The following is a 25093-nucleotide window of genomic DNA, read 5'->3' on the forward strand; positions in this document are numbered from 1 at the left end:
TAGAAACTTGCATTTATGTGTATGCTTATTGAAATGTAATGCATTATCTTTTTGAGTAATATTAAAAGTAACAATTAAAAAGAGATAGTTACCATAAGTTTCCCTCATTAGTGAAAAGCATTTGCCCTTCAGCTTTGTTTTGTAGTGCATAAAAGGCTTTCAGACGTAGTTCCAGGGAACACTTATGGGATTGCATTTGTAATTTTTTTCTTTTGTTCAGACAAACAAGTGAGTCATTTTTATGAAAAATACCAAAGAATAGGGGTATTTAAAGGTAGTTTTGTAAATTCAGAGAAAGAGCTATAAGTTGAAGTGAGTAGGAGGCTGTAGTTATTTAAAACTGAATTTACAAGGATACTGATTGCATAAATGCAAAGCAAGTTTTAAAAAAACCCAACAAAACAAAAACCAATACAAATCTTCCCACTGTGCAGCGATCTAATTCTAGAAGTATGATTTCCAGCTGCTTCCCAGTGTACTCCAGAGTCCTGTAGGTGCCTTCGTTCCTGCTTTCCTTTGTGTTCAAAGATGCTTCTCTCAGCAGAGGACAGAGTATCTAGGGGTTGCTGTACTTTCATTGTGATCCAGACTTTAGGCAAGTCAATGATAACTTCTTCCTGAAGCTTGATTTGATAGGTGCAATCTACATTGTGAGAGACAAAATATCTGTTGGTGGGACTGGAGATTTGTAGTATTCAAATGTTTTAGTGATAATCTGGTAATGCTGAAGTCTCAGATAAGTTTCTCTTGATTTCTTTTATACAGAATTTCAGCTTAGATTGTGTCACTACTTCTCCCATGACTGGTGTCTATGCTGTTAAACTTAATTGCTAAATAAAGGTGTTGGCATATATGCTATGGAAATAAATTTGAATGCACTCCAATATTTGTTTCTTAAGGTGTTAGGAAAGGGCTAAAAAACACCTCTGTATGTATAGAATTTATTTTTAATTAGTCTAGTTGTTATGGGACACAAGTCTAATTTGGAACATGGATGCCCATTTCTGATTTCAGTGATGTTAATCTTTCTTCAAAAAATCAGTACTGAAATTCTTTCTGATTTTCATAATGTGGATTTCATCTGTTGTCATTCAGTAGGGTATAATGCATTAGTGATGGGGAACATTGGGAAAAGCTGTTAGTGTATAAATCATCTGCTTGGATTTTCACTGAGAATTTTAGAAGTAATTAAAACAAGATTAGCCTAGAGTTGCATATTGTAAAGCTGCACATTCTTTACTTCCAAGAACTGCATTGGATGTAACTTTAAATATGTAAACTCTTAATCACCACTGGCTCAGTGGGCGATCTGCTTTCTGCCGCTGATAGACACTTTGTCAGGATATAGGAACCATGCTCTGACTCTAAAAGCTGTAACAAGTGGCTTTAATTATCCTACAGTACCGTAGCTGAGCTGTTACAGAGAAGCACAGATTCATCTTTTTGTGCAGTGAGTCCAGCTGGATTCAGAATGGTTTTCCATTACTAATGTTCTCTTTTACATGAAAATGTTTCTCGTCAGGGCTGTATTTCTCTGCAGTGTGTCTTTGTTGTTGTGCCAGCTTAACGAAATATTTAAAAAGCTTCTGTCTTACTCAATATTTTTGGGAAAAAACAAGTTAAATTGAGTGCAATCCTGGAAGAGACAGGAAGGTGGTACGATGAAGAAAACTAAGTGTAAGACTGTGTGTGATGAGTACAATTACCAGCTTCAAAGTAAAATGAAATGGAAACAATGTTTAAAAAAACCAGTAATATCTGTCTGCTTAATTGTATTATAAAGGCAATTACTGCAATCTTGTGTAGTACCTTGAAGAGTTCTTTTATACCTGATTGGGTTTCTTTTATCAGAAAAATATTCCATTTTTCAATTATAGCAGTAAACTGTAGTTAACAGTTTAAAACTAAACATATACTCAAAATGATAAATAAATCTGAAAATACACTAATGTTTCAATTAATGAATTCTCTCATGGCCTACATTCCATAGCTGCACTTCTCTAGAACAGCTGATTTTCACTGGTGTCTCTGTTTCAGGGCATGATTAGCAGCAGATAAGCCAGTTTTGTGACTCAAGAAGACTGTATGATGCCTATACCTTTCATTAGATGGGATTTTGGTTTTATTTATTTATAGAATTCTGGAGAAGAGGAAGTGCAACAAATAATTTTGGCCATTTCAAATGCTGGATGTATCTCTTTTGCCTTATCATCATTACAGCTTTGGCTGTTGCTTGTAGTTGTATCTTCACTCATGTTTAATTTCCTACCTCATCTCTAAGACTTTTAGATATCTGTTAAACTCAAATGTACCTTGGCTACTTACATGTGCTTATAATTGAAACATAAAATGTTTTGAAAGTTTTGAAACATTGACAATAAAATGTTTGCTGTGATGTAATACTGCATTTCTTTAGCGATGTCTTGAGAAAAATATTAAAAAATTATTAAGTGGGGAAAAGTCTTAACTTTGCTCATACAGTGTGAGTTCTGATCAGTTACTATTCAGAGATGAGGGAAATGAGACTGTAAAAACAATTCTGTGAAAGCAGCAGCTTTAGTGCTCCAAAGTGGTCAGATATCAAATAGATTATTAGGCACAATTATGAAAGGAATACAGAATGAAACAGAAGCTATCACTGCTGCTGTACATGTCTGTAGTGCACCATATACCCTGACCATATATGGTCACCATATATGCATCCATGGTCCCCAGTACAGGAAAAATGCGAAGCTGATTACAGAATGCACAGAAGTGTAGGATGGCTTCTGTGCAAGGAGTGACTTACACAGAGATGGGGAAAAATGAGTAAGAGGAAGCATGATTGAAATGTGTAATACCATGCTGATCAGAGAAGAGAGTAAAAAGTAACTAATTTTTTTTGCCATCTTGTCTAAAGAGAATTATGTCAGTTGTGGATGTTGATGTTGGAGAAATGTTGAAGCAAGTGTTTTTTACTTCTGCTTTCTGGTAAATGTTCACAGTTCAAATTTTATCCAGCACGCTCTGATAAGAATTGGCTAGGTATTATGGCAGAAATTGATATTCAAGAAAAGTTTATGGAGAACAGAATTGTCATGTTTACCTCAGTTAGGAATTTCTTTTGATAGAACAATATTATCTTACTAGAGAAGCAACCAGGCTTAAAATCATGCTGAATGTGATGTATAGTTTTCCTGAAGTTTGAAGATGGTGCATGTAAGCTCTTGCAGCAGCTGATCTGTCTGTACAATGAAACGTGTGCCTGAAAGTATTTGAAAGGCTAGGGCAGAGATCTGCATAAAACTTTGCTTCAGATGTAGGTGTAGAGAAGAAAGTGTATTTGAAGATAGTAACTTTTTTGATTTTATGACTCGTGGTCACCTCTTTAAATCTAGCTGATACTGCAGCAATAATGTTTTGAGACATGCTGTTTGCAGTTTAAGCTCTGTTGTTTGACAAAGGCTGAATTCATATAAAAAATATTCAACCAGTAGTCTGTGCATACCAACCCCAAAATAAAATACTGGGAAGTGTGACGCAGTATTTAGTGACTTTTCTCTACTACTAGTTACAAATCCTTTACAGGAGCATTCATAACAGTGCTTTTTAAAACAAAGATTTAGTTATGACTGAAGCACTGATCTATGCTGAGCACTAGCTGCTGACATGGCAGTGTCTCTGTATGTGCACAGATCAAAAGAATGGATTTAGAATTTTAATTATAGAAATAGCTATAACTTCTTTTTTCTTTTAAGAAAAAAAAGAAAAATAAATATCATGCTATCATCTTCCTCCCACCCATCCATGAATAATTTCACTTGCATTAAAATCACTGAAAGAACAAAGCCATGTAAAAGCAATTCCTCTTATGGAGGAACTTTAGTTGTTATACTTAAAGCTGCTTTGAGAGCTTTATATTTATATTGCAGGTATAAACATCGTATCCTTGTTTCACATACTACAGGAGTTTAAATAAGTCTTTTGTTTTTTTTATGTTCTGTATAGATGTCAGTCATGCAGACTTCTTTACATTGAACATCATACATCATTAAAAAACCCTTTGTAGTTAGAAGCCCAGTATTAAGAATTTGAGTTTAGGTGGTGCACATTAAGTTTCAGTCCAGTTTGGAGAGAGTCTAATCCTTAAAAGATGATGGTACTATTTGTATCTCTCTCTATTAAAGGAAAATTTACTGGCATTGTGGTACTGCCAACTATTGCTAATTGTAAATATATATTCAAAGATTTGTACTGGGTTAAAATAAGTTTATTTTCAGGCATCTAATAGTTTGGTATAAACGTCAAAACTTGTAGATTTGTTTGATGTTTAGAAAAAGTTGTTTAGAGATGTTAGCTGTTTTTCATATATTGTAATTGAGAATTATTCCATTAAATGTTAAATTCCGAAGGTTATTTTTCTTTTTAATTAGAAATGGTACTTGAAAATCTTTTCCTTGTGTTTGTTTATTAAGATTGCTTGAGCTGCTTCTGAAAGTAAGAATGAATAGGGTATGTTCTTATTAAAGGGTTGCCCATATTCCACTGGGTCGAATTAACTAACAAAGTTTTTTTGATTGTATTTTTCCCCTTCTGCCATCATTTAGTTTGGTCTTCTCCAACCTTGTGATTCTGTGATTCTGTGATTTGGATTCCTTAAGTTCCATAGGATCTCTAGTTTGCAAGAGAAAGCTTTGTTGTTTTCCAGTTACAACATTACTTCACTGTTTTGCCAATACTTGCCATTCTTAGTGATCCAAATTTCAGGTAATATTGAACCTTGAATGTATTCAGGACAGATGAAAACTTCAGAATCTGATCCAAAGCTACTGAAGGATTTGAGAATGCGTAACCCACATCTTTAACAATAGTTGTAGTTCTAACTCCAACTTTCTCATTGATATCTAGTAAACAAAACCTACAGTCATTTCAGCTCGGTTCTTGGCCTAATTCTGATCCCACAATGGTTAGTAGTAGCAGGCTTTGAACCCCTCATTCAGGCTTCTGGATACTTAGTGGATTTTTGTGGTTGTAGAGATTTTAAGCATCAAAATGTTAGCTCTCTAGGCTTAGAAGTTGTTCTTAAAATGTGAAGGGGAAATATTCTTTTACTGAAATAAGTCCAGGCTGATGTTTGGCTATTGTATTTGAAAAAGTGCATTATGAAAATTATGCATTTGTGAAATTTGAAATTGACACATTATTCTAAGTATAACAATATTTTTGTAATACAAATCAAAAGAACACTTGTTCAGCTTTGTAGCAATATGAAGTCATATGTTTAACTTCTGCCTGTTCTTCTTTTTGTCAGGAAGCTCTGGCTTATGCAAACAGAAGCCTAGAAGCAGTTCCAGGTGAAAAGGTTCTGCGGGACAGTAAGGAACAACGTGCTCAACAAAATCGTCTGAAAGAAATAGATCATCAGCTGAAATCCCTAGTGGAAAATTTTGTAAGTCTCCTACTTTTATTGTAGTTTTCTCTCCTGAGTTTGAAAACTTTGGAGTTTATCATTCCATCTTCTTAAAATAAAACAATTCTACAACCTTGTGTAAATTCCTGAAGGAATCCCCAAAATTATATACAAGCAAAAGTCTAAAATAATTTTTCTTAATCTAGGAAACGTCTTTCAGTCATTATGCATGTTTCCCATTAACATAGTGTCTTTCAGAGTGAAATAAATTATTCCTTTCTCTTCCTTTCCAGAGGGGGATAGCATAAACAACCACATAAAAATATATCCTAAAAGCATTTTTTTTATGGCTCATATAATTCAGTGTTCCCTGAAGGACCAGGTCTGGTGGGAACATTGTGTATGCTAAGTTATGTGTTTTAGATTTATTGAATTCATTTAAGGTATTTTTTTAACTCAATTTTCATTTAATACATGAATTTCATAGGTGCAAGGGCCTTTAAAACAGGAGCGTGTAAGTAAAGTGGTAGTAAAAAATCATTACTGGTTTAGAAAAAGTTCATCACATCTCATCCTAATTACTACTTTGAGTAAAAATGGATATGGAAAAGGCAGTTTAAAATCCGAGAGAATCCTATTGTTAAACATGATTTCTGCCAAATAAGTTATTTCTAAGTCATGGAACCAAGACTGACAACCCAAAACTTGTGTGCCTCTCTCAGATAATGTATTACTATTCTTTTCTCTTTCAATATTTATAATTAATTAATTAATTAATTGCATTACTCTCAAGTTGCAATAAGGAAATTCTAACTGAAAACTTGTGACAGGGGAACCTCCAGGACTTCATAAGTCGTTTTACTCATTTTTAAATATATGTTGTAAACATTCTGCCTGCTCTATGCTGAAAGAGCTACAAAGTGGCTTATACAGAAGAGAATTAGGGAGAAAATGTATAAAACATTCAAAAAAGATGAATTTAAAAGGAGAGTTCTGAGATGATACAGTTGTTATTTGTTTGTCCTAAAAGCCAGTGTTCTCCATTGGCTGATCTCATAAACCTTGTTAAGATCAACAGGAGGAAAATCTCTTTCCTTTTTTCTTTTTTTTTTTTTAATAACTTCATATAAAACTTTGAAAGTTTGCCATGCTCAGGGGAAGTCAGAAATGAAACTACTGAAGACTCAGAAGGGCATTATTGCATTATGAAGCTGGCAGTGGCAGTTAAAACCTGGTTATATACACATAGCTTTTTAACAACTTTATTTAGTGTGACTTTTCTGCTTTGAGATCAGAAAGCTTTTGTTTCTCCACAGAATGTGCTATGTGGGGAAGACAAACTAATACAGTAGTGTACAAGAGACAGAGGTGAGATGACAGCTGGCATGGGTAACTTAATGAAGCTGGATTTTTACGAGGAACCCCGAAGTATTTTGGCACATTATCAAGAGGCATCAGTATAGATAATAAAAATAAGAGTTGTGCAAATGAAGGTGGTGATTGCGAATAGTGAGCATAGATTTACTGAGTGTAAGTCATGCTTGACCCACCTAATTGCCATCTTTGATGAAATTACTAGATCCGCTCTGTATGCTGGAGAGCAGGGTTGCCAGTCCCTGGAAGTCGGACTGGAGGAGTGAGCTGACAGGAACTGTATGAAATTTGTCAAGGATAAATGCAGAGTTCAGCATTAGAGAGGAATAATTCTCTCTACCAGTGCAAGGTGGCAGCCCTGGTGAAAAGGTCCTGACATCATTGTAGACAATAGACTACATGTAAGCCAGAAGCATGCCCTGCAGTGGTGAAGGTTAGCAGTGTACTTGGCTGTATCAACATAAGCATAACCTGTACCTGATACTCAGATGGTGTCTATGAGCATCACATTCAGTTGTGGGCTCCCCAGTAAAGAGGGGTGTTGACACACCTAGGCTGATTCACCAGAGGGCCACTGAGAAGATTTGGGGTTAAAGCCCTTGACCTGTGAGGCTGAGGAGACTTGGTCTGCTTAACAGGGACAAGATGTGGTTCAGACAGACCTAATGGTAGATTTCCAACAGGTGGAGCTTCTGTAATGAACACAAGACAATATTCATAAATTGAAAAGGGGAAATTCCAACTGGGTTTATAAAAAAACCCAGACGCCTCTAATGGTAACTAGAACGGGGAGCAGGTTACGTGGAGAGACTGTGAAATCCCTGTCCTTGAAGAAGATTTATTTGTTGCTACTCTAAGGCAGCTTATTTAGCTCTTATCTATTCTAATTACAAAAACAACAGTAGAACTTAATTTTAATACACTGCTCTATTATATTAGACAGTTAAAATACAGAAGTCAAATAAATAGAAAAATTCTGTGTGGCTTAAGTATATTGAATAGATTAATGGGTAAACAGATAAAATAAGTCTGTATATTGTCATCTTTTCCTAGTCATTGACCTTTATATCACTCTTTGTCACTACTGACCTTGTTCATGAGGCAAACACAATCTGAGGAAGTGCTTGTGGGAACTGTGTGATCGTCTAGAGGAGGCCTGGGAAATGCAGTGGGCTGCTGACTAATTCAAATATTTTGTATATAAGTGGGTCTGTTCCAAGTCGTGGTTGGATCATGACTGTATTGTTTGGTATCACACTACACGCAGACTCTTGCAACATACCACACATTTTTCCTTGGCTAGATTGCCTATATTTAGAACATTAAATTGATAGACTGTAGTGTTAATTTACAGTGTTTATAAACATAGAATTTTTGTACCAATATGTAACTCATAGTGAGGCTAGCTTTGCTGCAAGCTATGCAACATCTGGTAAGCCTTTCTTGGGAAGACTTACTGTGTCTTCTTATCAGTTGCTGCTCTGTAGCATGACTCAGATCATATTATATGGATATGAGATATTTATGTATTAGGTCCTCTGTGAGATACTTTAGCTGCCAAAATAAATAAATATTCAAGTATAAATGAAAGTATTTTATTCCTTCTAAGAGTGAAATAAAAAGTATAGAAAATATAGTTTTGTGTCCTTAATACCTTCTAATCTTATATTTCTGGAAAATACAGTTATTACTAGAGAAGATTGGACAAAACAGGATGGTATCTCCTTCTGATGCAACACATATGCCAGCTGAATTTTTTCTTATTTGATGCAGGAATGTCTAAAAAAATAAGTCACTCTTATGCAGTGTGGATTGGGTGCCTTGTTTCTATATCGAAGTAATATTTTGGCCATCAATCATTTAACGATGTTAGCAGCAAAACTGCTTTCTGCCAGGAAGCCATGGGATGAAAAGCTAAGCTGAATGCTTAGGCTGAGTAAGAGGGGGGAATATGTTGATGACATGCTTCCAGAGTAATTTAATTATTTCTGGAAATACTGTTTGTTATTCAATAGGTGGCACTCTTCACTGTAGCTCAGAAAGAATGCCTAGGCATGGTTCTAAGGGATATTATTACTAGTGTAAACATAATTTCTGTGGTATAAAATACAGGTTGTGAGAGACTGCCTCTCACTTTTGGCAAGATTCCAGGTGTGCAGCTTTTAATGTTCATTTATTTTTGTAGCTTAGCAAATTAAATTATCTATTTAAAATTTGCATTGCATTTAAATTTCTTCTTTACTCTTTCTTCAACCACTGTAATTCACTGCCTAAAATTGGAAATTTGCTCTGAGTAGAGGGGGTGACTCGTCAGCAGTTATGAATGTTATTTCTGAATCCATGATTTTACTGGGCTTTATAATTTAAAAATACAGTATTTTACAGATTTAATGTCTGAAAGATGACTTTTTAAAATGTATTTTAAAAATCCCTCAGATAAAATCTTTAATTTTTATTGTTGTTTCTTTTGTTTGTTTGTTTCCTAGGTGCAAATTATGGGTGGTTTAACTAAGCAAAATTTAGCTTTATGTGTTAGGGAGTAACTTGCAGTAGGCATATTAATATTTTTTTTGTATATGGTAGAATGCTGTGTTTATTCCACTACTGCAAAATGAGTTATTCAAATTGATTCATGTAATGGTAGGTTTCCTCACATTCTATTTAAGGGGGAGGGATACACTGATCTTATTTATAGGCTATTTAGTCGATGCTGGTTTCAGAAATTATAACAATTATGGATTCCTACACTACACTTTACCTCATGTAGGCTATGAGACTTCATCGTTTCTGCTAATTCCGGGACTCAGCACACAAAAGAAAGCTGGAAGATAAGACTTCAACATAGTTTATAATTGATACAAAAACTGCAAAGTCTGCTAAGTATTATACTTGAAGTAATGAAACTGAGGGCTTTGGAATCCGAGTTCCTCCTTTAGTTTGAAAAAAAATTGTCCCCAGTGAATTAATATACCAAAGAATGTATTGTATGCATTGTTGAAATGCATTGTGAAATTTCAATTGAAATGAAATGTATCTGTACTGTGGTTTTTGGGCTCTTGCTGAATTTCTTTTAGGTTTTAGTTTGACCTTAGTTCACTTGTTCTTCATTTGAAACCATGTCTGACTCTCTCCGCATTCTTTCATCTTTCAGTTTCCTGGAAACCATTGAGCTTATCTTTGTTTTGTGAATTGCATTGTTATCTGCTGCTTAAAAAAAATGTTCAGCTGCCAAATGAGTGTTGCTGAGCATTAATGGAAGGAATTTTGCATAGGAAGAATAATAACTATAGTTATTTTTCTATTCTATTAGTTGGCCATTTGCGATAATCCAGTAGCATAATTGATGATGTGTTGAATTTTTTCATGGCAGACATTAGGTTTTAATGCACATCCAAGCAAGCTGTTAAGTAAGATAGTTTCACCTTTGCTGGCTATACGTGTGCTATTTGAAATGTCTTCTACTGGCAGCTGATTCTTTCCTGCCAAAATGTAGCCACATGTGCCTGTTTGGGGGAGTTAGTTAAATATATAAATTCAAAAATATTTCAAACATGTATTGAATATATGTGTATATAAATGTGTGTACACGTATTTATGTATAAACAGCATTACCTCTTAGCACAACTGGTATACTGATACTTAATTAAAAAAAAATCTACTTACTTGCAGTAATTACCTTTAAAATGTGAGCTAAATCTAGTTTAGCTAGTCTTAAATTCATCATCAAATGTCCATACATCTCTGGGATTATTTTTTCACAAGTTTATGCAATTTAGTGTCCAAAACCAACATGTGAATGTTAATTTTTGAGGTCTTTTCTTTTTTTTAATTGAATAATATGAAAGTACGCATATTTGGTTAGCTGAGTAGCTGAATTTTGCAGGAAGGTGAGCAGTTGGTGTGGATGATGAGAACAAAACCAGTAAATATATCAGTGCTGTCAAGAGCTTTGATTACCTGCAGGGGCTTACTCCAAAGGCCATGAATCTTATCTTATCTTCTTGATGCAGTGTAATTAATATCTGCAGGATGTAATGATAACCTCAGGATAAAAAGAATTATTGTTTAGTGCTGCAGAAGGTCTCACAAGCCTTTACCCTGCATCAGAATTTACCCTGCATCAGGATGGTTTACCCTCCATGAGGTTTACCCTGCATCAGGATGATGAGATGGGTTGTTATACTTAATTTTATTCTGATTTTTTTTCCCCTGAAACTGTTTGAATTCAATACACCTTATCCTGTGCCTGTATTAGACACCATTCAGAAAAGGAGAATAATTTGTTTCTGACTTCTACTATAATTCCTTTCACCCCCTTTAAAGGGAAGGAGAGGCTAAGATAAAGTCATGCTGTATATTTGGAGAGTAATTTGTCAACTAGACAATCCTGAAATATGTTTTTAAATGATTGTGTACTAAAATTAATTGCTAATTCTTTTGACTACAGAAACATAGCCATATATTTTGACTACTTAACTTTATGTATTGTTAGTCCTTCTATGTTCTTCCAATATGCTGTGCATTAGCATATAAATAGCAAACCTCTTTATTTCAATTCACTTAATCTCATGGGTTCTGGTTTCTGAATAAGCATATGTTTGTCCGTAAAAGTAGTACTTGTTTAATAAAAAATTTTCATAATACATATTTCATTGCACCAAAGAAAGGGAAAAAGAACAACTTATCTAAATAAGGTTGAGATGTACCATTTTCTACATTATTCCTTCCAAAAAGTATCTACTAGATCCTAAAGTTGCTTGCCAGGTTGTTGCCAGGTTCGAACAGATCTTATTTATTCAAATTTTGCTAGAATTTGTTCTTATGTGATTGTACAAAATTGTTTCATGATGAGATGTGGTAGCATTTCCACCTCGGGGGAAATACTAGTGTGAAAATCTTTATTTCTTCATTTAACAGCTACTACACACATTAAGAGAAGCAATAAGATTAACAGCAGGTTGATTAAATTTGAATATTTCACTTGTGTGATTAAAGTAAATGTCCTATTTATTGATCATTTTTCACAGTACTGTGGACAAGAATGAAGCAGGTGCTGAAGTATTATAAAGAACTTGAAAACTCTTAATTACAGTAAGATTTAAAATAATTAAATACTTTTGTATAAATATCAAGTTTTTAATACTAAATTATATTAAGTATCAGTTAAAATCATAATGATACTTCTAGTTTAAATGGTATATTAGGGCAATATTTATGTAGCTGCTAGAGCCAGTTAAATCTAATTACATCCATATGATGGTAACACTGCCAGCTTGCATCATAAGTATTAGCTATATGTTCATACCGTGTTTGAGAAATGATTTCTGGAATTTGATTCCTGCAATGAGACCTGTTTTAAACATAAAGGGTTTCTAGGTAAGAATAATAAAATTCTCTATCAATTCAATGTACTGATACTCCTCCCAAAATGTAGTTTCCAGTTAAGATGATGACTCTGCTAATTGTTTGTCCCAGAATGTGTAGGAGAAAACTGAGAAACATCTCCCTTCTTGTACTTCTTTCAGATAAGATTGAACAAATGAAGCCTTTTGTCTGTTCGTCCCCCTCCCCTGCCCCGACTACTATATTTCTTCCCATTCCCTTTCCTGATGTATTGTGCGTGATCTAATTTTCTTCTAGAGCTGAGCTTTCTCATCTTTCTTAAACTATATGTTATGGTATCTGCCATCTCAAAATAACAAACTATCTTTTGACTACCCACCCAGCTCTAAATTCATTTACAGCTATTTGTAGTTGTTCAATCTTCTTCAGATTTGTCTCTGACATGACTTAAATTGATCTATAACTTCACTACTTCGTTGATTGTCATTATAAATGACACTCAACACCAGCAAAAAAATTCTTATTGGAAATGTGTCTTGTCTTAGATGATGACGGAATTAATGGAAACTGATTTGCTTCTATGCTCTTACATTATTCTTTCAGTATATCCTTTGTCATATCCTCTGTGTTCTTTGACCTCAAAAATTAGGATATAATGCTGTTCTTGTACTTGCGTCTTAATTGTTTTTTACTATGCTATCCTTCTATCTGCCCCCGACCTCTCCCACCCTGATATCTAATGCAGGTTGTCCTATTAGGCTGGACATTAGGAAAAAATTTTTCACAGAAAGGGTCGTTGGGCACTGGAACATGCTGCCCAGGAGGTGGTTGAATCACCTTCCCTGGAGGTGTTTAAGGCACAGGTGGACAAGGCGCTGAGGGGCATGGTTTAGTGTTTGATAGGAATAGTTGGACTCGATGATCCAGTGCGTCTCTTCCAACCTGGTTATTCGATGATTCTATGCTTCTATCTATCTAGGCTATCCACTAGCAAGGGCCTTTTTCATTCCTTTTAATTTCCCTTTCTCTTGACCTGCAATCTTTAGTTCAGGGTTGAGATAAGTACATGCATGGCTTCAAACCAGAGCAACGCTCTTCATTACCCAGTTGTTAGATTTTCAAATATTTGTATATTGCTGGTCTTTGTCCTCTATGCCTAAAGCCTTTCCAAAACGCTTTCAGTGGATTGATAAGGATTGTATTTCTGGTTTAAGATAGTCAAGCATATTAAGCAGTGAAGCTTCACTGTTTTCCCGGTACTTAAGTATCTAAGTATATGTAGGTTTTCTGTGGATATACTTAGAAGTTTGTTTGAGATTTTCTTTTTCCCTTTCTGTTTCTGTGTTTTTGTACATCTAGCACCACAGTTCAGTGCAATGACTATTGTTTCTGGCTGTGGTAGTAGTAAAATAATGGCGAATGATTTCTCTGGTTAATACAGGTGTCCACAGCATAAAATTTTTGTTGCTGAAGTGTGCATGTGTTTACTTGTTACACATGACTATTGGCAAATTTAAGATTTCCTCATTCCTTGCTGCCAGTTAGCACTGTTCTTTAATCTCTTTGGGAAAGGAACCTTGGTTTTTTGGCTTGCTTGCACCCTGTTAGCGTTGCAGGGAAAGGCTATGTTTCTACTTCCAGCTGGCAAGTGGGTCAACTATGGAAGGCACACTGTTGGACTTGTTTGCGAACAGAAAAGGAGTTGTGAGTGATGTAGAGACGTGATCATGCCCCTGTACTTGGTGCTGGTGAGGCTACATCTTGAATGCTGTGTTCAGTTTTGGGCCTCTTAGTATAAGAAAGACCTCAAATTACTTGAGTGTGTCCAGAAGAGGACGATGAAGCTGGTGAAAGGCCTGGAGCACAAGTCTTAAGAGGACCGGCTTAAGGAAAAGGAATTGTTTAGTCTGGAGAAAAGAAGGCTGAGGGGAGACCTTCTTGCTCTCTACAACTACCTGAAAGGAGATTGTAGCAAGGTGGGTCTTGGTCTCTTTTTCCCGAGTAAAAAGAGACGGGACAAGAAGAAATTGCCTCAGGTTGTGCAAGGTAGGTTTGGACTGTCTCTTAGGAAAGTTTTCTTCACCAAAAGACTGGTCAAGCATTGGAACAGGTTGCCCAGGGAAGTGGTTGGGTCACCTCCCTGGAGGTGTTCAAAAAGCATGTAGATGTGGCACTCTGGGACATGATTTAATAGGCGTAATGGTGATGGGCTGATGGTTGGACTTGATGATCTTAGAAGTCTTCTTCAATCTTAATTATTCTATATGATGGTTGGAGGCTATCTTGGGCATAGTGATCATGAAGTGAAAGAGTTTTTGATTTTTCAAGAAGGGAGGAGGGAGGTCAGCCAAACTGCCACCTTGGACTTCCGGAGGGCAGAATTTGGCTTGTTGAGGAGCCTGGCTGACAGAGTCCCTTGGGAGGCAGTCCTGAAGAGTGAAGGACTTTAGGAACAGTGCATGTTGTTTAAGAAGGAAATCTTAAAGTTGTAGGAACAAGGTGTCCCCAGGTGCCAGAAAATGAGCAGGGAAGACAACTGGCCTGTCTGAACAGAGTGCTTTGTCTGTTGATAATGATCATTCTTTATAAGATTTCACTGCTAGAGGAGATATGACTACTAAATGGTGTGTACCTTTAGTCTCAGCTATTCAGATAGTACCTAAAAAAGAAGCCCACTGTAATAAGTTGTCCTTGGAAGACTGAAGGTGCTAAGTGCACTTCGTAAGAAATGTTCTCCTCAACTTTTCAGTATGACCCATTTTCATTTTTCTACTCTACCAATTTTGTTTAGGAGATAATAGGTTTATTTGAATTCCTTCCATAGAAGAAGACCCACACTTTTAAATTATTCCTTCAAGAGTATGTGCATGCTATCTTCACCTGCTCTTTTTTTTTCTTTCTTTGTAATTTAAAGAGTAAAACAAATAAGGTACTCAGTTCTTTTTCCCAAATACAAAATTAAAAACTTCATTTTTAAAATCTCCCCTTGCATACCCTCTGTGACTGCTCTTTTTTCAGAGCACCTCTACACTCTTCATGTGGTTCTCTTAATTTTCTGAACATGCGGGGGGCTCTTTCTGGTGGGATCTAGTTGTTGTTCATGTCTTGGTCATATAGTCTTTTCTGCTTGGACTATTGATAGTCTTTGGTTAGAGTGCATATTTTTCTTCCGAGTGAATTGATCTTCTGTAATCCTTTATTGCAAAGTAGTGCAATTATTCTGTGGTATATATCTGTTATGTATTGAGCACTGAACAATATTTTTTGCTAAGAAGAGTATTTAACTCTAAATATTCTGAATGGTTTCACTTTCCATGATGTTAATGGAAGAAAAGATTAAAACTGGATAACTGCTTATACAAACATGAGCATGTGGTTGTAGCAGACTTTTTTTCTTCCTAGCTGCTTTTCTTTCTGTAAATCAAAGCTTTCCTTCAAAGAAATCTCACGGAAAAGTGCTGTCTCTCAGCAGGGAGTCTTCATTCTGCAGGAAACAAACATTTTGTGCCTGTCCTGTGCTATTGGCTTAAGTGTTATAGAACTTATTAAGGGAGTGCTGGGAGCTCCTGGTTTGTGAAAAGCAGTCTTTTTGTTGAAGTCACGTGTATTACTTTCTCAATTTTATAGAATCTTCTGATTGAAGATGCTGTTACCAATGCAGGTTTTTGCAGTTAGTGCTCTTTCTATTCTAAAAATCCCAAGACTCAAATATTAGGGTAAGATTATTTGCATGTAAAGATAGCACATTTTAAAAGTTTTTTTTCTATTTATCATATATTTAACAGGTATACTTGTGTAATTGAGAAAGTAGAGTTATTTATTGCTGGAGTTGTCACTCATGCAATATTTTGTACTATTTTTTCGTTTAAGATAATTGATTGGGGAAATAAAATCCAATGTAAATCCTGACAAATATTTCTATTATTAGTATTTTTAGGGACAAAGCTAGAAAGCAATAATGAAGAAAGTGAAGTCAAAGTGATAGCAAGACGTAGCTAGGAATTTTAATGTAATAAAGCAGCAAAGAACCGTGAACTTTTTGTTATTGTATACAAAGGAAGTTATTGTGGTCTACATTTGTAAAAGTGATTTCAAGTACAGTGTGATAAAGGATTTGGGGTACATTCTCAGGAAGACATGTCGTTAACTTGAACTTATATGATAATAATAATAAACTTGAATTATGTGAATTCATGAAATTGCAAAATTTATTCTTGTAGAGAATGTATGGACTGATCTGTGGGCCAAGATTAGAAATAATGGTTATACACGTATTTATCAGACTCTTCAGTAATGATTAACATAGTGTGTAACCTGTAAATAGATCAGGAGTACAGATATGAAATGTGGAGAGAAATAAGTGGTGCATAATGAATTTATGCAAAAAATCATTACGTGAACAAACATCTGCCAGTTGTAAATAGTAAGGGAACTGAATTCTCAGTGTTGTAAATTATTGTCCAAATAACTTTGATAACTGGTTTATTCTCTGTCTTATTACAAAGTGACTTTCAGTGACTGTTTAGCTTCTGAAGGTGCAACAGTGTTTGGTTTTGAATGGATTCACCTATCAAATAATTTTTGATTGGAGGAGGAAGAGGGAGGATTTTTGCCTCGTGAATTAATCTTTTAGTATAAGTTCCAATACAGAAATGGCCTTTCGTTTTTTCTTCATATTTCCTATTTTTCAATTACCCATACTTCCTTATCTGCAATTTGTTTTTTTAAGTGTTTATAATAGAATGTTTCTAGTTTGTTTATGAAGCTTTGGTCATGAAGCTAGGAGTTTCAGGTGCAATGTATTAAAGCCAAAAACATAAGGCATAGCAGTGGAAACTATATTGATAATATCAGCAGGGAAATCAGCTGCAAATTTAGATTCCTTATGTAAATGAAATTTTTATTCCCATAAAAATGAACAGAAGACAGATTTAATTTTTCTATTGTTACATGCTACAGGAATTGCTTTTTTTAATGTGAGTGCTTCTTAATGAGAGGATGTTCCTGGCAGGAAAAGTAGTATCTATATCTTGCTTGTTCTGTTACTGGGATTTGCAACAGCATTTAGCTACAGAGAAAGTGAGTGAGCAAATCTTTTAATTAACCTCTGTGATTATGCATCATGCCCTCTTCATTAAATAGATCTAATAGGGAGAAAAGCCAGTTGTTTCTAATAATTTTCTAGTGCTTTTGTGATTTGTATACTTCTGTGTTCTGAAGGTCGGATAGAACTACCAGACCATAAAATCCAGCCAGCGAGAGATCTGGAGCTGAGAGCTCAAGGATTTATTAAGTGATGTGAAACTCTATTGTTTTGTGCATGTGTTACATAATTGCTGTCAATGCAGGGCTGTTAAAATTCCCTGCTAGTAATAACACGAATACCATTTTATAGCTTCAAGAGGAGATAAAAGAAGTTTCTTAGTCAGCACTTCAACAATATCACAGCACATGTCAGTTTTATTATTCTGGGGCCTTCAGTTTTGGCAGATGCTCTCCATTCTAGCTGTGGTGTGGTAATTACCATATAAATTAAGCAGTGAAATAAGCTGAGTGCAGCCTTATCCCTGCAGCCTGTAACCAGGTTGCAAGGACTGCAGTGTGAAGCAGGCATAATTCAGGCTGATTATATCTAGAAGGCCACATTTAGAAATGCTGGGCCTTTATCTCTATTCAAGTCAATTTTAAAAGTAAATTGAAGCTGTTTAGTTGCTGTGCAAACAGAAGGATCATTCTTTCTCCACAAGGTACTCTCCATAATAGCATTCCAGGAATTAGTTTAATCCATCCAGATTTGATTCATAGGCACTAATTGTGTTTCAGCATACATTCTAATGCTTCAAATTATGTGTGTCCTTACTTTAATGAGTTGTAACTAGTCCTTAAATCGGGAGCTTTGCACTTTTCTTTTATAATTAACAGGATTTGCTTTGAATTTTTATGGGATTAAACTACTATGGAAAGTCAAGAAAAGTGAACTGAAATGAGCGATGGATTTGTTTTCTTTTGCTTTGTGTTTTTTTCTTAATTCAGTTATTTCTGCTCATTTGGGAAGCCTTGGAAATTTTGAAATCAAGAGCCCATATGCAGATTCCTCAGACAATAATGATAAACTAGACATTTTCCTCCATGTGATAACTGTCTGCATGCGTCAGAAGTGGGGCAAAGAAAATGAAGCTGATGTGAGCGACTGATGCTTTTGAAAATCAGGAAAATTGTAATGGAAAAATGGAAACCTCCAAGAAAAATGGTGTTACATAATCTTTGGTATTGTACTGCAGAAGCCAAAGCATTTCAGAGAACTGGATATTTTACAAATGATGTAGTGGACACAAAGTAACATGGCCAGGATCTCACTGAGCTGGTGAAAAAGCTGATGATGTAACACTAATATTTTGATTTAAATTCTTCTTTTAAATTTGGTGTCATGGAAAGAACTAGAGCAGAAACTTATGCTGTCACTGTTAGGCTGCCACTAATTATATTTTTCTTAACCAGATTGTAGGTAAAATGTGCATCTGCACAACTGCTGCTTCAGAGATAACTTCTCATCTTTTAATAAAATGAAAAATAAAATTAGAGATTTTTATTCTTACTTTTTCACCTCTGAGGGATAAGTTACAAGATATTATTTGAAGTTATTAGTTATAAAAGGTATCTTCATTATATTCAAAACAGAAAAAAGATCTCATACCTTCTCAGTTTTCGAGGTACTTCTGGAATAAAACTATTTTTCCATGTTTTGGTGATTTTCTTTAAGTAGAGCATATGGATTTCCTTTAACATTCTTGACATGGAACTGGAAATTTAACCAGTACAGAGAACTTAAGTAATAGGATTTATAGTCTTCAAGTGTCAGAATTGTATTTAACTATATTAGAAATAAACATCAATGCCAGAGCTCGGCTCAACTAATTTTGTTATTCCCACTTAAAATCCTTTTTTATGTCAAGTATTTTTCTGCCAATTGTGTGTTCTTTGGTTGGGATTCTTTAATTTTCTTTCTTTGTATTGATACGTGTTACTCAGCATTTGACCGATAGATAGTACATGACATTAAATGACTTTTTCTGTTTTGAAGAATCCTATCTTTTTCTCTTGTTTCTAAGTCCCTTCTAAGTACAAGAGAAAAAAAATAGATAAAATAGATAAAATGTTAAAATAATTATTTTCAGGACATGTATTTGCTCTATATATTGTTAGTAATTCTGGCTATATAATTACCTTCATTAGGGCTCTTTTTTATTTGCATTTTAGTAGCGATTAAATAAGACATACTGTAATTCCACAAAACCTTTAGAGAATTCACAGAGGAGTATGATTTGTCATAGAGATCTGCCTGGGCAGAATAATTTGAAAATTTAATACTAAAGTTACTACTTTGATTTGCTACTCAGACCTTTCAGTAAATGCTTAGTTTAGTAGCCATGCTTGGAATGTCTGGTTTGGCAAGACCTTCATGAAAGTATTTTCTATGCTTGACAGATACCATCTGAGAACATAGCTAAGAGTGGTTGAAAACAATGAGTTGACGCTGAGAATATGGGAAGTGAAGACCTCGGTTAACCATTAGAGATATGTCACAGTTAGTTTGATGCCCCATTGAGCTTGCTTTACAAACAAATACATTCAATAAAACACGTCCTAGCTACTAATTGTATTATACTACTTGACTTATCTGGATTTTTGCTGGGTAGAATATTATTAGGCTGAAATCTATCTTGTAGTTTTACAGTTGACCTCCCTGTAATCCCATGGAGGAGGCAAAAAAACCCCAACCAAAACCCATGGGAAATAATATTTCATGGGGAAAAATGTGTTTAAATATTGGCAAACTTAATATTGTGGAAAAACTGCATTCACCATCATCCTTCACTATTACATTTTATTAATTCACAGCTTTACTTGTCATTCCTTTACCAAAAATATTTGTAAATACCAGTTAAATGTTTGCTATACCTGACACTGGGGCAGTGAGTATTTGATGCAGATATCCAAGACATTGGCAGAACCTATTACAGTAACTCCAGACACTGGAGTATTTGTAAAGTGCTCTTTACAACTTTAGCTTTTCCTTCTCTATTGTCTCTTAGGCTTTCTGTTTGTATTCTGCTTATTATTATTTGTAGTGCTTCTCTTTGCATTTCACTGTGAGTGGACTAACATACTAAACAAGGCAATGGTAGATCTCAGCCCTATTGGTAGAGTTAGAATGCTACCACCTGTGGTTTTATGCTATTTATCTTATGTTTAGTCAGTTTTGAACGTGGAGTAATATTGTTTACTTTAATATATTCCATTGCGCATGCAAATAACTGAAAATAAATTTCACTGTGAGGACAGCAGATTTTAATATGTGATTTTAATCTTGATTTATAATTTTCCCTCTTTTTGTTTCTAGAACACAACAAGTAGAAAACACTTTCTAATTCAATTTGTTCTTAATCTTCTCTGTTTTAAACCATTTCAGTTGTTTACGCGGGAACAACTTATTTGAAACGATAAGCTACTAGGTGATGTGCAAATTCACTAACTATATAAACTTTAAAGTTAGGTTAAATTTAGAGTGTTGAGGTATGTTTTTGGTGCAGGGTACCAGAATCTCATGTGGAAGCACAGTAAACTTATTTATGTTTGCTGAAAGCTAGAGAAAACAGTCAAGTTACGTGTTAATTCATCTCCATACATCTTTAGGCCTTACTATGTAATTTTTCACTAAGAAAGAAAAATTATTGCTTTAAAAAAGCCTACACTCCTATTCTGAATGTGACGAAATGTGATCTAGACGAAAGGAAAAAAACTATAGAAAGTAAAGGTGGGAATGACTTTGTGCTCTTTAATACAGTGAAGCTGCTAATGTATTTAATTTTTAAAATTTTTAAAGAGAGTAGAAGCAATATAGTATAAGACCAATGTAATATGCAAGATTGAAAAATGCCTGGTCTTGTGGGTTTTATAGTATAGCCAGCTGAATTTTGAATTTAATGTTGGTCTGGCTGAACTAGCAAAACATTGTCTAATTAATCATTAACACAACTTCATGAAATGAATGCCCCTTGCAATGAGTTTACTTCATCTGCACAACAGCCTGTTGTCAGCGACAGCTGAAAATTGAAGGAAATTTCTACTTTGAAGCAAAGCATCCAACTCTGGTTACTTGTTATTGCAAAAAAAGAAAAAAAAAAAAAAAGAGAAAAAACGTCTTGAAATCACACTTAAATATTAATGTGGACTGAAATTGCAGGAATGTCCTTTGAATCATTCTTTAATTGCTGTCTCACGTAGAATGCTTTACAGTAGTTAACTCGCATATTTCAACTTGGTGAACTAGTATTACATTGGCACAAAAAATGCAGTCTGCAAATAATTAAACAATAATTAAAACAAGAATAAACTAGATTTCTTCTAGTGCTGCGACAATACTTCTGAAAGCTGATATTCTCTCAGCCTTTTGAGTTTGTTTTTGTTGAGAAAGGGGAAGTCTGCCGAAAGCTCTCTGTACTGTCAGATCCTTCTTAGAATCTCCCTGTGTACAGAAAGGAAAGTGATTTATGCATATTACGCTACTCCGAAGGTTTTAACTGTAGATGCAGAGAGTTAGGCAGTGTCAAGTAAGTTCTAAGAGGGAGATTCCTTGTATAAGATCAATTACAAGTCCATATATTAATTTTTTCCATATGCAATTAAGATCTTTTTTCCTGAACAATCTGGTAATTCATATTCTATTAAAACATTAGATCTGTTTCAGATAAGATACATGTAAGTACTTAAATCATTACAAGAATGATCACTATTGAAAAACGTGTTAATTAAACAAGCACAATGCAAGAAAATGGAATTCATTTAGTTTAACATAGCCACTGTCCTGCATGTGCATTCATGTGCTGGCTGTGAGTGCTGTTTGTGCTTGGCAGTCAGGTTGCCTAAAAGGTATGAAAAATACTCTTCTGTAGTTTCATAGTTTGCTTGAAATATTAAAGGGACCTGCTAAAGTCTAAGTTAGTTCAAGGTTCTAAGCTAAAGCTAGTCATTATCTGCACTCATGACTGCAATTAGTAACATTTAAAAGTCTGTTAGACTGCTTTTTACAAATTTACCTTCTGAAAAACTTGGAAGTAGATATTCGTCCTTTCATTTTGACAGATAAATGTTATTCTATATTTTGAGTACAGGATGAGTATTATTGCTTGGATAAAATAACATTTTCATTCTCAGGCCCATCTAGTCTCATGGAATGTCATTTATGTGGTGATTTCCATCAGCATTTATTGCCTGTCTAAATCTTGAATGAATCAAATGGAATATATTACCTGTGGCATAGATTTTAAAATAAGAACATCTTGAATATCTCTTGGGGTGAAAAGGACTTCTTATGCTTTTTTAAAATCTTGTAAATTAGTTATTCAGAATTACTACTTCTTTTGAAACTATATTTAGATATAAACATGCATGCACAGTAATCTTTACAGGTTAACTGAAATATTTGCATATTTCCCTTTATACGTTTTGGAACACAGTTTATCATGAATGTTCAAGCTGGAGAATAAAAAGCCTTATTCTGTTATGTTTTTATTATTGTTGTGCGAGAGAAGGAGCAGAGTATCTATATGTGATTGAAGACTCCAAATCAAATTAATTTTCTTAAAAACATTTTTCTTCTTCTCTGTAGATATTTTGTATTTGAGCACACTAGTCTTCACAATGAATTCTGGAATAGAAAACCAGTGATAATAGAAACAGTGACCTTGTATTTTTGGACTTCTCTTGTGAGCTGCTAATGTACAAGTTATTCAAAACATCCATCTAAATGTCACAAGTAGTTTAGTTCAACACAGAAAGTATCGGCTACATAGTTTTGAAATAAATAGAAATAGATTTTTAAAGATGGTTATTTTTTCATGTAGTATGGTTTTTACTAAGAAAGTTTTCATAGAATCGTAGAATAATTTAGATTGGAAAAGACAATTAAGGTCATTGAGTCCAACTATAAACTTAGAACTGCCAACTCCACCAGTAAACTGTATCTCTACATGCCTTTTTTCATCTACATACCTTTTATATACCTCCAGGGTTGGCGACTCTACCACTTCCCTGGGCAGCTTTTTCCAGTGTTTGATAACCCTTTTGGTGAAGAATTTTTTCCTAATACCCAGTCTAAGCCTCCACTGGTGTGACTTGAGGCTGTTTCCTCTTGCCGTATCAGTTGTTACTTGGGAGAAGAGACCAACACCCACCTTACTACAACCTCCTTGCAGGTGTTTGTAGAGAGCGATGAGGTCTCCATTCAGCCTTCTCTTCTCCAGACTGAACAACCCCAGTTCCCTCTATCACTCCTTATAGAACTTGTGTTGCTCTTACTTGATTCTGAATGACTTTTAAATAGTAAAGTTATCAATAAAATAAAATATTGTGATAAGTCAAAAGACATATGTAGTATTTGAACATGCGACCATGAGATTATAAAATTTTCTGTTCTAGGTGAAGTGAAGAGGGTGGTTAGCAAGACGGTAACATTAAATTTCCAGAGGGCAGACTTTGATCTCTTCAGCAGGCTGGTTGGTGAAGTCTCATGGGAGACAGTACTCAAGGGCAAGGGAGCCCAGGAGGGCTGGGAGCTCTTCAAAGGGGTGGTCCTAGCAGCTCAGGAGAAAGCCATCCCCGTGGTCCGGAAAAAAAGCCGGCAGGGGAGAAAGCCAGCTTGGTTGAATAGAGAGATCTTGAGGGATATCAAGAAGAAAAGAAATGTTTATGGCCTCTGGAAGAAGGGACAGGCCTCTTGGGTGGACTACAGGAGGGAAGTGAGATTGTGTAGGGAAAAAATCAGAAGGGCTAAGGCTCAGCTAGAAATTGGATTGGCCAAGTCAGTGAAAGATAACAAAAAATCTTTCTACAAATATATAAATAATAAAAGGCGGACTAGGGAGACCATACAGTCCCTATTGGACACAGAAGGAACAACAGTAACAGGGGATGAGGAAAAGGCTGAGGTACTTAATGCCTTCTTTGCCTCAGTCTTTAGTCGTAAGGAGGGTCGTTCCGTCTGTGTACAAACCCAGGAGCTAGAGGAGCATAATCCCGGACGGGATTCACCCTAGGGTACTGAAGGAGCTGGCGGATGTGCTGGCCAAACCCCTTTCCATCATCTTCCAACAGTCCTGGAAGACTGGGGAAGTCCCACTGGACTGGAGGCTGGCTGATGTTGTGCCCATCTACAAAAAGGGCCGCAGGGAGGACCCAGGAAACTACAGGCCTGTCAGTCTGACCTCAGTGCCAGGGAAAGTCATGGAGCAGGTGATCTTGAGTGCTATCATGAAGCACATGCAAGAGAACCGGGTGATCAGGCCCAGTCAACATGGGTTCACAAAAGGCAAGTCTTGCCAGACTAACCTGATCGCCTTCTATGACAAAGTGACCCGGCTACTGGATGAGGGGAAGGCTGTGGATGTGGTCTTCCTGGACTTCAGCAAAGCCTTTGACACAGTTTCTCACAGCGTTCTGCTTGAGAAACTGTCAGCCTCTGGGCTGGACAGGCGCACACTCTCCTGGGTGGAAAACTGGTTGGATGGCCGGGCCCAGAGAGTGGTGGTAAATGGTGTGAAATCCAGCTGGAGGCCAGTGACAAGCGGGGTTCCCCAGGGCTCAGTGCTGGGTCCAGCCCTGTTCAATGTCTTCATCAATGATCTGGATGAAGGCATCGAGTGCACCCTTAGCAAGTTTGCGGACGACACTAAGCTGGGTGGAAGTGTCGATCTGCTGGAGGGGCGGGAGGCTCTGCAAAGGGATCTGAACAGGCTGGACCGCTGGACTGAGTCCAATGGCATGAGGTTTAACAAGGCCAAATGCCGGGTCCTGCACTTGGGGCACAACAACCCTGTGCAGTGCTACAGACTGGGAGAAGTCTGTCTAGAAAGCTGCCTGGAGGAGAGGGACCTGGGTGTGTTGGTTGACAGCCGACTGAATATGAGCCAGCAGTGTGCCCAGGTGGCC

The 25093-nt window shown here is 35.8% G+C and overlaps 1 protein-coding gene across 1 annotated transcript in view; it reads left to right on the top strand.

Moving 5' to 3' along the window:
• The window catches only part of FSIP1 (fibrous sheath interacting protein 1), a 79734-nt gene that overhangs the window by 21085 nt on the left and 33556 nt on the right, over nt 1–25093 (top strand). Inside the window, exon 10 of the mRNA XM_069858333.1 lies at nt 5291–5428. Coding sequence (XP_069714434.1) covers nt 5291–5428 — 138 coding nt within the window. The remainder of the gene's footprint in view (nt 1–5290; nt 5429–25093) is intronic.

The sequence above is a fragment of the Phaenicophaeus curvirostris genome, chromosome 5, assembly GCF_032191515.1.
Source record: "Phaenicophaeus curvirostris isolate KB17595 chromosome 5, BPBGC_Pcur_1.0, whole genome shotgun sequence".
Classification (NCBI taxonomy): Eukaryota; Metazoa; Chordata; class Aves; order Cuculiformes; family Cuculidae; genus Phaenicophaeus; species Phaenicophaeus curvirostris.